The 13,365-nt window shown below is 38.1% G+C and overlaps 1 protein-coding gene across 1 annotated transcript in view; it reads left to right on the plus strand.

The window, feature by feature from the left end:
- Positions 1 to 207: 207 nt before the first annotated feature.
- SPHKAP (SPHK1 interactor, AKAP domain containing) overlaps positions 208 to 13,365 on the plus strand; it is a 98,655-nt gene continuing 85,497 nt past the window's right edge. The window contains exon 1 of the mRNA XM_032637759.1: positions 208 to 360. Within this exon, the coding sequence (XP_032493650.1) occupies positions 208 to 360 (153 nt within the window). The remainder of the gene's footprint in view (positions 361 to 13,365) is intronic.

Genomic DNA, 13,365 nt, shown 5'->3' on the forward strand with positions numbered 1-13,365 from the left:
CTGTGTCCATCCACCTACACTGGAAGGTGATGGGTCGCAATTTTCTATTCACAATGGAATAGGTCATAGTGCTTCCACCAATTACAAAAGTGAAACCAACAAAGAGGCAAACAGCAATGTCAGCAGGAGGGTTGCAGTGTTCCACACAGTCTGAAAAGATGATTTTCCATAAAACCACGTCATGCTTCTTTCTTTCTGAGTACGGAGATGATTCACCAGAATGTGTTCTCTTTTGTGTTTTGGGGCACAAACAGCGAGTTGGAGTCACCCCTGATGTATGAGGTTCCGGAACTGCAGCAGGGCAGCGCCAGCGGCAGCTCGGGAAGTAGCTTGGGTAGCTCCATCACTGCGTGTAAGAAGGTAACACTGCCTAACACCACTCTCCTCTCACCGACTGAACTTGAACACTACTTTAGTTTGACTTTTCAAGCACTTCTTCTAAAGCAGGAACAGCAACAAAAACACACCACAGAATCACCCACAATTTGCTCCCCAGGACAACCCCCTGATGACATTCAAAACTCTAATTCATGGAAATGATCGGAAAACTCAAGCATTTCAGAAAGGTCTGATTTAAAAATTCTAAGCCTCCAGTGCTTCACCACACCTCCAACTTTTTCTAGTAACTCTTTCCAAACATAGCCATGATTGACGGCTTCTTGGATCTCCTTGTAGAAAAATCTTCACAGGTTTTGAATGGCCCAACTTATTATACTAAGCTCCTAAGTCTATATCTAAGAAAAATGCATGGCTCTTCTCTTTTTGCTGTTTTCTTAAAGGGAAGGGTAGCCTGGTTATTTTATTAGGAACAGAATTGCATTTCCTGGAGCATAGATTTTAGAACTGATAAACAAGTCTTGCTTTAAGACACTTGCAGAAAGTTGTCATTTGAACAACATAAAATCATCTAATTTAATTGTCTGATTTTTCCAGCCAATCCAACTTCAGACCCAGAAATTTAAAGCCAAATGCCCAATTCCTCATCTAATGCTTTTATCACTATTTGATGCTGAATTCCAGAGAAAAGTGTGTTCCTTTTTGTGAAAACTTAGAGGAAATCACACTGGATTAGTTCATTTATTGTTAAAACAAAGTTCAATTATAAAAAGTACTTACAGCTATAAATTAAGATAAATTCTTTTACTAATCATATTGTATAAGTATATATAATTATGTATACATAATGTGCATTATATATGTATATATATTTCAATTTACTGATTACTGTACCCAGTTAAGCAGCCTTATGTATTCTCTGCTTGTGTGATTTTGTATAGTTTTTAAGTACCAAAGAAAACAAATATCTTCATTAGAAAACATATGTTGATTATAAAAAAGTAGCATTAAATGTAATTTTACAAAATATTTTTATGCATATATTCATAACCAAATATAAATATATACCTGCCTGATTAATTAAGGATTCTTATTATCATGTGTTATATGATCCTCATAAAATTCTTATAGAGGATTCCGTACTATGAATTCCAGTTTTTAATGTAGAAAACCGAGGCGCTACAATTCAAAATGATTTTGAATTACTTATGAAAGAACTAAAGCAGCAGGTTTTCAAGCCCTAGGTATGGTCTATTCAACTCTGTAACTCTAAATTATAAAGTCTTCACTGGATGCTATGTCTTTCATAAGGCTAAATGATTTTTAATTTATTCTACTTTTTAAATAACTCTATTTCTATTGATTAGAATTCCAGCGGCATTTAAAAGAAAGATTGAAGCCAGACTGCCTGAATTTGACACCCAGTTCTACAATTACTAGTTGTGTGATTTCAAGCAAATTACCTCTTCATGCCTCAATTTGCTCATCTGAAAAAAGATAATATTACCCACTTCACAGGGTTGAGGTGCAGATTCAATGAGTTTATAGACGTGAAATGTTTAGAACAGTGCCTGGCATATTGTAAGCACTCAAAATAATGATTACCTACAACTAATAGTATTCTAAAGAATGATTTTATCAACAAGTAAACAGTGCCAGAAAAAAAATTCAATATTGGCATTACCGTGCTGAGAGAGTTAGTACTTTATGATCTGTTATCTCAATTATGCTTATTTCCCTAGAAAATAGGTAGTCATATTCATTTTTTAAAAATCTTGTCTGGAAGCTAATGAGCTAATAAAGCTGTTTGGGACCGGGCAGCTACTAGAAAAAGTAAAATAAAAATTCAGTCATCTATTCTAAATGACTTCATGTATATATATATATATATATATATATATATATATATGAATTTAAAGTTTTAAATATAATTCTACTCATTCCACAATTATTTCTAGAACAACTAGTATTAGGTTGAACCATATGAAACTGACTTTTTTATGGATCAAAAATGATCAAATAGGGGCTTCCCTGGTGGCACAGTGGTTGAGAATCCGCCTGCCGGTGCAGGGGACACGGGTTCGTGCCCCGGTCCGGGAAGATCCCACATGCCGCGGAGAGGCTGGACCCGTGAGACATGGCCTGGACCCGTGAGACATGGCCTGTGACATGGCTGAGCCTGTGCGTCCGGAGCCTGTGCTCCGCAACGGAAGAGGCCACAACAGTGAGAGGCCCGCGTACCACAAAGAAAAAAAAAAAAAATCAAATAAGGGTAATTCCATACAGTCCAACCCAAATACTTTTAAAACTTTGTTACATCCTGAGGAAAGATACAAGGGTAGATCACAAACGGCCCCTGGTCTGGAAGAATTTACAGTCTAGTGTGGGAGATAATACTGGTTTCTCTTGTGAAAAGTCAAATGATAATTAATAAGTTAAATAATTATGTGAGGTAACTACACAGGCATATCTCAAGATAGACAAGTTCATCTTAATTTGGACTTTGAGGTATGATTAAGATTTGAATGAGTAAAGACATTATCCAACTAAATTTAGGAAGGATTGTTACAAATTAATGCAGGAGAAGTCAATACCTTTGAGTACTGGCAATATTTTTCTAATATTCATAGCACATTCCTTTCATTTTAAATATTCTCTTAAGCTTACATACTAATTGCAGTTTAAGACAATTTAGTAGCCATATATGCCACGTGTCATACACCATGTGGGCTATAGCGGTTTTCCTTGCCTTCAAAAAAGTAGCTCACCTGTGTTTCTTCTCTTCTTTGTATCAGGAACATGGGCCCTCAGTGAAAGGCATGAATATTGAGACTTTATTCCTTTATTTTATTATTATTACTTATTATATTATTATTTATTATTATTACTGCAAGCTGATTTAAGTGATCATGATTATATTTTTAATTGCATTAATCACAGATTAATTGGGGAAGTGAGGATCTATATGTTCACAAATGCACTATAATGTATATTCTGTACAAAAGTGACAAAAAGAATAAGGACAGCTCTGTCTTAGAAATAGCAAGGCTGTCCAGCTGAATCAGCACTCTTCACAGTCAGTCAACCTTCTATAAGAGTAACATGGATAATTGAACTCTATTGGTAATTCCCCAAACTCATTTCATGTAATAGCTTCATCTTCTTCCCCATCAAACCTTCTTATCAGAACTGATATCTTGTTAAATTAATCAGTGGAAGAAATGAAACAAGGTTCCAGAAGATAATGCATTAGTTGAATAATCAGCCTCTGAAAAATTGCAAATTGACCGAATGTATTTCATGTGCCGTGTGCTTCACAGTGAATGTCTAAGCTTTTTGGGACTCCTACCCAGGTGCAATTTTCTTGTTAGGGAAAAATGGTCACTGGACACCATAGCTGTGAAAAAGCCATATCATCAGGAAAAAGACTTTGGTGGTCTTATTTGAAGGAATTATTGACTCCTTAATATATGTTTTTATCAGTAAGTCTTTCCCCAGAGCTAAGATTACCATATCATCTAGTCACAGCCTATATATACACTCTCCTGGAATTTTGTGGATAGACTCCCCTTTTGCTCTCAAAAGTTCCCTGGTATGCACAATGTTATACCATTATCCCAGCTCTAGCTTCAGAATTATTCTTTCTCTTCCTTCTCCCCTTCCTCTAAGTGCTAAGAAAGTCATCAGACAAATTCACACCGAGGTGTTAGTGATTGCTTAAAGTAAAGCAATAAAATTGCAATCACAATAAAATAGTGACTGCAAACATAAAATCTATTTTTACTTAACTACTACGACTGCTAAACTAGTTCGACTGCCCCCTCCCTTAACTGACATTGACAACTGAGCTCATTGCGCCCGGACATGATTTCAGAATTCCATTCATCACAAAGCATCAATCCATCCAAGTTGGGATGTAAGCTAACCCCTATGTCACCCTAATTTAATGAGCACCAAGACCCAGGGGAAGTTTTAGTGTATGTAAAATAATGCATTTAAATGATAGAATTCCAAATATTGCCAGAAAAGAGAGAAAGAAAGAGAGCTGCTGGTGGAGAGGGAATACTGGAGCTCTCTGTGGTATCTCTTAAAATTGTATCTCACACGGACATTCCCTGATGTTTCCTCCTCTCATAGGACAATTCTTCCTTACAAGACAAATGTAATCACCTTTGTGAAACTGAATCATAGAGACTTTCCTTTAAATGAGCTAAATTATTATAAATGTTATCCTTTTATGTCTGTTAAACACTAAGTGAAAGGTCCTTATATTTTCTCTATAATAAATCAAAATCTGTTATCTAAAGGGAGGTAGTGAAATGTTGTGTAACAAAGCTGGACCTGGAATCCAAAGTCCTGAGTTAAATTCCACGTTTCTCTTTTTACTGTGTGATTTTAGACCAGTGATGTAACTTCTCTGAGTCAGATGTCTTAGGGGTGGTGTGACGTTTATATACAGAAAGTTTTGTGTAAGTCCTTGGCACATAGTTGGTGCTCAATAATTACTAGTTCCAAGTAAATAATCTTTATACAAGGGCAAAATTTATGTAAGTAAAATTTAAAAACTAATCTGGACGTAGCATGCATTGTGCCTTCATTGTGTTGAGTATCTGTTAGACTTTCCTCTAGTTTGAAAGCATTATAGTCAATGCCATATTTCCACAATAGCTGGACATTTTCAATGCATGCTTTACTTGATGGACTGAAGATTTGTAACTTGGGATATAGTGGAACCAAGTCTCTGAAGAGGATTCATGTGAGGAAAGAATTGTTGGAGAAGAATCAATACCTCAAAAGCCTTCTCTTTTTATGTCATGTTAATTAAATCCACCTTAAACTTTGACTTATCAAAGGCAGCAGGCTGATAACATTTCAGTTTCCCAGAGGCAAAGTTTGATCTTAATATGACATCTGATCAGCTCTCTGAAGTTTCAAGAGCATTCTTTGGTGTGACTGACCTCCTTTAAACTGACTTAAATTTGCTGTCAACAGTGGCACAGATACATCTGAAGAACAGAATGGAAGCCCCTTGATGTTTCATCCTACTCTGTAATATACATTTTCATCTAAGCCCATATCATTTTGATGACATGTAATTAACAAAAGCAATTCAATTAATGTGTGCAGGCATGGGCATACAAACGGAGAAGCTTTTTCAGAATCTGATCCATATCTCTAAAGACATTTTTATTAGTCAGAATTATACTGCTTTTGGCCAAAAGGCTCAGTATTAATTCTAGGAAGTACATGATGGAAAATAGCTATAATATTCTGTATTTCTAGAAACTGTTTCTTTTTTTTTTTTTTGCGGTACGCGGGCCTCACTGTTGTGGCCGCTCCCGTTGCAGAGCACAGGCTCCGGACGCGCAGGGTCAGCGGCCATGGCTTACGGGCCCAGCCGCCCCGCGGCATGTGGGATCTTCCCGGACCGGGGCACGAACCCGTGTCCCCTGCATCGGCAGGTGGACTCTCAACCACTGCGCCACCAGGGAAGTCCTAGAAAGTGTTTCTTTAAAGGAAGGAAGGGCTTTTAAAAATATATAACTAAATAAATAAAATTTAATACAAAGCCAGCATAATTGAGCCATAGCCACCTTTCTATAGAAGGAAGACACAAGGCTTTTCCCTCTGAAGTGTAAACTACTCAGAGCTCTATAAATACGCTCTTCTGATCAAGCAACCTGGTAGTGATTTTCAGGCTCAGATTCTGATACCAGAGAATGGCCTATCCAAATTTTGTTAAACTGCTAGGTGTCTTGTTGTATTGCTCTCCTGCAGGAGTAATCAGGGGCATTGAAGAAACAGGGAGATTTTTAAGAAAAGAATTAGACAGTATGGACTCCCCTGGCGGTCCAGGGGTTAAGACTCTGCACATCCAATGCAGGGGTCATGGGTTCGATCCCTGGTCACGGAACTAGGATCCCACATGCTGCGTGGTGCTGGGGGAAAAAAATATGTATCTATTATATAATATGTATATATAATATATATATATAAATTTTTTAAAAGAAAAGTGTGCATTGTCCAGCAGTAAAACGACATTTAAAAAAAAACGAAATAGTTGTCTTACTAAAAGTGATATTTGAAGATGGTTAATATAGTAGTTCTAAAGATAATTCCTTAGAGCAAAGGGAGAGTGGAGTCTGGGATGCCAGGGGAAGCATAGCTGAAGTGGATAGGGAAGCAGGGAACAGAGAGGCGGAATCTGTATACAGGCAGTGGGAGGAGGGAAAAATGAACTCTGATGAGACACATTTGGAAGTCAAGGTCAATAGGTCTCCATGACATTGAGAGTTGAACAGAACCACGAACTCTGACTATTTGAACCAAGACATCCATGAGTGGTGGTGTCCCTGAGGTCATTAGGGAGAAGAGCTAGGAGACAAGGTAGCGAGTTCACAGGTTCAGATTCAGCCAAGCTGCATCTAAAGAGCCAGCCACAGAATTCCCTCTGGGGGCCATTTTGCTGACTGCCTAAGGAAACTTCCTCATGTGCTGAGCCACACTGACATCCCGGAGGCTTCAAGGTTGCACTGAGGCCAGAACAAAGATGATGCGGGCTCTGGTGGGGACTAATTTCCTCTGCCTTCACCAAAAGCAGGTTGAAATGATGAATGTCTTCTCTTGCCTTTAAAGCAGGCTGGTCCACAATGAACTTTAGAGAGGTGGGGCTATATGTGCTACATGGTGAGTTTATTCTTTGGAAAATGTCAATTCAGTAATCTTACGTGGGAAACTTTGTTGAAAACCAGCAATTATGGCTCACTTTGCAGTTTGAACATGATTCAGCTTCTTACTTCAAAAGTCAAGACTTCTATTCAGGACTCCACACCACCTCTCTTTCCTGCCAACAATTGCTATATAGAGTACTTGAGACTCCGATATGCTAGTCTTCTTCTGTTCTCTCATTTTTGCTGTGTGTGAAGAACTCCTGGAATGATTTTGCAGTGCCTTTCCTTTTCTTTCTTTTTTTTTGTTTAACCAAAAAGTAGGACTCTGAAAACCCAGAATAACTTAAAACATTTTGTGGAATTGAGGGTGATGTTGCACTATTGAAACTAGGCAAGTGATCTTTTTTCCTGAATTATTGCAATTACGCCAAACCTTTATATTAGGTATTCAATAGCTCTATCCAAAACTGGGAGGGGGTCTAAATTTTTTTAAATATCTAATCTGGCATTCAAAACTCTCTTTTCTCTCTGTGGGCCTTTAAAATATCTTACCATCCCAGGGTTCCCCATCACTAACCTTAAGGTTCTCCTCTCTTTCCCTTCAGTCCTCCATGTAAACAACACTCTCAGCTTTGTAGCCTGCAGTAAACACCATGTTCCCCACCAGTCCTAACAGCATCCACCTTCCCTGTGTCTGGCCAGGCTCACCCTTCTGATAAAAGCGCCCACTTTTCAATTCTGCCAGAATGGCATGGAAAGATTTGGCTCAGATAAACTTGAAGAGTCCTCCATAGGGGCCTTCTGGCTCATGAATCTCTGAAAGTGAGCCCTGTCATGTGCATGCCCACATTTACCAGGCTTATCTCTACATGTTGAGAAGGAGACCTGCCCTAAAAGATCCAGATGAGGGTTCACACTCTCCAGAATGAGGAATACCCAAGAGGCAGGTGTGAACCTTAGCAAATTATGTGTCCACATGCTGACATCTTAGAAGGTAGTTGTTCCCAGCAGCTTCTTCCAAAGAAGAGTCAAGAAATGAGAAATGCCACCTTCTTATAATTGCCAAAAGCCAAAGGCACACATCAGTACTCAAGGGATATGTAGCCAAATCCGCTGTCCCTTTGACGAACAGCAAAATATGCGCTACTTACACTATGCAGAAAAATCATACAAAGTCAATGGTAGGTCTAGATACACATCATGTGTTTTCCTACATGTGCGTTTTTTCCTATCTTTTGCTTCTCCTAACATTAAAAATCACATTTCCATCGCTGGTCATATCAACATGACAGCATTATACTGTATCTAAATAGGAATTAAATAGCAATTAATCAGCTGTCCTCCATGTATGTCTAATTTGACTCTCTTTAAATCAGACCATTCATAAATTATACTATAATAGCATTTCCTGAGTATATCTGTGTTTGAAACTCTTGTATTTTATACTTGAGACTCAAACTTGGTTTTCATTTTCATGTGGAGAAAGCTCTGATCAACTTTCAAAGCATTCTTCAGCCAGCTGACTGGCTGAAGTGTGATGTGGCAGAAGTAAACAAGCGTGGCTTGATACTGCTGGATCGCCCTCTGTGCTCTTATACCTTTCTTGTGATTGCATTGATATACAATGTAACTTCCAGGATAGAGTAATTGTGTGGCACAAGAAAAGCAGGGAGAGATCTGAAACTGTCTACCTAGTTCATTTCTTGCCACATTAGGATAAACTCTGTGCCTGGTTAATATACAAAGTCTCCAGATTACATACATGGGGACATTAATTTCAAAGAAGAGAACCCTTTTGTTCGTGAAAATTTCCATTTTATACTCAGTTACTTGCATGTGTGACATTTGTCAGAAATATTTATAAATCAGTATATTTCATATTTATTTCCCAGAAGCAAGCTTAGTTCGACCAGGATTGCTAAAAGCATCCAATAGATAAGGACTCTCTCGCTATAAGAGTACAGTTTATCTTGAGGTTAGTACGTTTATAACGAAATATGAGAATGTCACCTTCTTTCTTCTCTGGGGGTATTCCCTCCCACCATTCTCCACAGTAAAGAGAGAAAGAATTGCAGATCCGCTGCTAAGCATTTCCTTCCCAAACTTCCAAACCACCTATGCCTTTGATCTGCTCCTTGACAGTGGAGAATTGCTAGTTCCAAGGCCTTAAAAGAACTCCATTGTTTTCCAATACTTTTGTAATAGTCAATTGCAAGATTTCCAAACTGTACTAGGTGTCAGTCGTGTAATGCAAGAATGTTTCACATCCAACCAGATGATCATTACAGAATATGTCCTATGAATAATCAAACATGATTATTCATACTTTGGAAACAGTTTCCCCCTTTTGTCAAAGGAGGCTAAATACATAAAACGTCAGGCAGTCAGCCAGAAGAGTCATCATTAAAAGGAAAATGTTATCTTAACATTTAATTCAACCTTCTGAGAAACTGAGACGAAACCACTGAGTTTCCTATGCCACTTTTTTCCCTCCACACAATAATTTAATTTCCAGTTTGTTTCCTTGTCTCTTTTTAGGAATTCAGTGTGCTTTAAATAAGCAATAGAGTTTCGCTGTGAGGTAATGAAAAGGTATCATATCCCAGAGTGGAAAACAAAAGATTACAGAGTTCTCCAAAAAGTTCACTAAGGCACAGATTAACTCAACATAAAATAAGTGTGTAAAATTACACAAAATGATCCTTTGTATTTCTGCAGTGTCAGTTGTTACTTTTGAAAACGAAATGAAAAATGTTACTTTTTCATTTCTAATTCTATTGATTTGAGTCTTCTCCCCTTTTTTCTTGATGAGTCTGGCTAATGGTTTGTCAATTTTGTTTATCTTCTCAAAGAACCAGCTTTTAGTTTTATTGATCTTTGCTATTGTTTCTTTCATTTTTTTTCATTTATTTCTGATCTGATTTTTATGATTTCTTTCCTTCTGCTAACTTTGGGGGGTTTTTTTGTTCTTCTTTCTCTGATTGCTTTACGTGTAAGGTTACATTGTTTATTTGAGATATTTCTTGTTTTTTGCGGTAGGATTGTATCGCTATAAACTTCCTTCTCAGAACTGCTTTTGCTGCATCCCATAGATTTTGGGTCATCGTATTTTCATTGTCATTTGTGTCTAGGTATTTTCTGATTTCCTCTTTGATTTCTTCAGTGATCTCTTGGTTATTTAGCAGCGTATTATTTAGCATCCATGTGTTTGTATTTTTTACAGATTTTTTTCCTGTAATTGATAAAAGGGTGAATTTTATAGGGATGTGATATCTCTATGAAGAAAATGTTACCAGCAGTAGAGATGCCACTGTTTATTGCAGAGCAAATAGGTAATAATATCTGATGAACAGCTGTCTTCGTTCTTCCCTAACATCATTCTTATCAACTCTCGGCCATCTTTACCACTGACTATGCAAATCTAATTGCCCTGCTCGCACTACAATCTCTTTGTGTAAGAAAAATTTAATTGAGTTTCCTAGAAAATGGCTAGAACAGCAATAGGGGCCTGGAGATTCTTCTCTGAGGGATGCTCAGAACTCTATTAGTGCACTTATCTGGCTTCCTTCATTTTATCGCTCCTCTTGCTTTTTCTTTCCTTATCTCCAACACACATTCATGAAAATGAAGTGCAACATTTGAAAGGACGATTTCTTTAGACGGTGTTTCCAAATCTTTTCCACATTATTATACATATTTTTTAAAATAATATTCATTTGGAACTCTTGAATAAGCAGATGGCCAGAGGCGCTTGCCCTGGAATGGCCAACCCAGCTTCTCTCCAGCCTCCAGACAGCTGAGAGAGTCAATGTCTCAAAATCCCAACACATCTTAACTTCTCTGAGTCTACCTGTTTGGGGTTGGGGGAACGATAAATCTCTGCTTTTGAAGAATAAGTTCATTGTTCTGATGACATTATTAAATTAATTTTAAGCACCATTCCATCATTAATCATGATACATACATTAGGCAAACGTAGCATTTTGTGTTTGAAATTTTTCTCTTTAAGGGCTTTGATGCTTCTTAACATCATTATACTTACAATTATCAGAAAATAAAATTTGACAATACTTGATAGTACAGAAGTAGAAAATGGGAATTTGCTCAACATAAAAATTCTTTGTCACATTTCCATAAAATCTCTGAGGAAAACAAAAGCCTTGCAGAAATAATACTCATATCATCTAATGAGAAGGACGAGACATGCATGCACATTCCAAAATTCTGAGATAAAAAATTGTTTTCATCATGAAGAAGAAACATTTGATAGGGAAAAGGGGTTTGTTTCAATTATATCTTGATAGCTGGGAAGGAACTTCTGGGAAAAAGTTCAGGGAGCTGGTGGAAAGATAGGAGGAAAAGCATGTGCATTATAAAGTCTAGAAGTTGGAGCTCTTTTAGTAAGTGGGAGATTCTAGCAGAGGGTGTGTGCAGAGAAAGTATTGGAGACAAAGCCAGGAAAACACCTAAACTGGGCATAGTTCAGTATCCTGAACGTTGGAGCTTAGTACATATTCATGAGATGATTAACAGGTGGGAGCTGAATTGGGTTCTGTCTTGAATACTAGGCCCATAAAATTTGGGGCTCACTGAGCAAATATGTCCTTCCTTGTTCCCCAGGGCCTGGTCTGGTTTCCAGTAGGAATAGATGGTACAATGCTAATGTTTGGTCTGGTTTCCAGTAGGAATAGATGGTACAATGCTAATGTTTATTGGGTCAATTAATCAACTGAGGTTAAGGGCTTGGGGGAGAATTACATAACATCAGTAATCATATTTGTGATAATAATAGCTATTTATTATTCACTGTTCACTGTTTGTGAACACCTAAAGTAGTCAGATACTGTGTGTGTTTCGTATTTTTAATGTCTACTAAAAAAATTCCTCATTGTGAGTGCAACACCGACCTCATTTTGTAGGTGGAAAAACTGAGTCTCAAAGAGGTTAAGTGACCGCCTTAGGTTGCACAGTTAATTAATGGAAAAACCGGAATTTGAAACCAGGTTTGTCTTCAAAGGCTAGTACTTATCTCTGATTCTGGTTTCAGTAAGCTAGATGGATTTGAGAGGCAAGGGGTGAAGGAGATAGAAGAGACAGACCATTACAACGTTAACAATTGTAATTGTTAAGGACCCTGTGGGTGTCCAGCCTTCCCTAATTGCCCTTCCCAAGTATCATCCCATCTCTTTTATTCTCTATCACTGCACCATGTTGAATTTCTTTATACTACCTACCACGATTTATAATTAAAAATGTATGAAGTGTATTTCAGTGCTCCTTTATTTACTGCTGGGTTTCCATGCCAGATTTTAAGTTCCATAAATGTGGAGATCGGGTCTGCATTATTCACTATTGTATTACCCAGAGACTAGTCTATAGCATGTACTTAAATGTTAAGTGAATTAAAGAAAAAATTAGAGCAAAATATAAGACTAGAAACAGATAAAGAGGCATTCCAGATGGCACAGACATTTTAAGCCAGGGTAGGAGAGAATTGTTCTTCCATTAACTGCAAATACAGAAGTCAGGGAGTCAGGTTTCTTTTAAGGGCCAGAATTGGGGAGGGAAGGGTTTGGTTTTAGACACAAAGAGTCCAAGGTGACAGCAGGAGATCCAAGAAAAGTACCTAACAGCTAGAACTGTGAAAAGCCAAGCTCTAGAGAAAGGTCAAAGATGAAGTCGTAGACCAATGAGTCATCCCCCCAGGCGGGAATTAGTACCCTGAGAGTCAGTAAGATCTCCGAGGAAAAGGGTTGTGAGGGGTAGAAAGAGCAAAACGCTGAGGCCCTATGCAGAGGGGATACTCCCTTTTAGGGCATCAGAGAGGAAAGCTAGTTAGAAAAAGAGACATGTTCTCCCAACCTTCTCCACCATCCCCAGACAACTCAGATGCATCTTTCAACTTGACACGAGGGTCAAGTGCACAGTCTCAACCTTCCGCAGGTTGAACTGGCTGCTCCATCCTGGGTGATCTCTGACACGGATCGTGCTGATCAAAGCACCTGCTTTCTCTATCACGGGGCTGTCAGCGCTTGTTCTCCCCTCTTAGAGTTTAATTCCCAAGGCACAGCAGTCATTTTGTTCATCTTAATATTCCCAGTGAGTTCCCAAAGAGTTCAATGAACTTCTGTTGACCGAATGTTGAGTGAAGGAGGAGATGAGAGAAGCGAGAGGGGTAAAATACGAATGGAGCCCCACAAATACAAATAAAGAGAAACTGCCAGGTGCTGTGCGGAGATCAAGAAAATGTTAAGATGGAAAATGTGTTTTCTCAACTATACTGCATTCTCATAATAAAAGCCATCCCCTATCAATTGCCTACTCGGTTAAGAGCGTAGTCCTTCATGAATCTTCTCTT

The sequence above is a fragment of the Phocoena sinus genome, chromosome 7 (assembly GCF_008692025.1).
Source record: "Phocoena sinus isolate mPhoSin1 chromosome 7, mPhoSin1.pri, whole genome shotgun sequence".
In the NCBI taxonomy this organism is placed as follows: Eukaryota; Metazoa; Chordata; class Mammalia; order Artiodactyla; family Phocoenidae; genus Phocoena; species Phocoena sinus.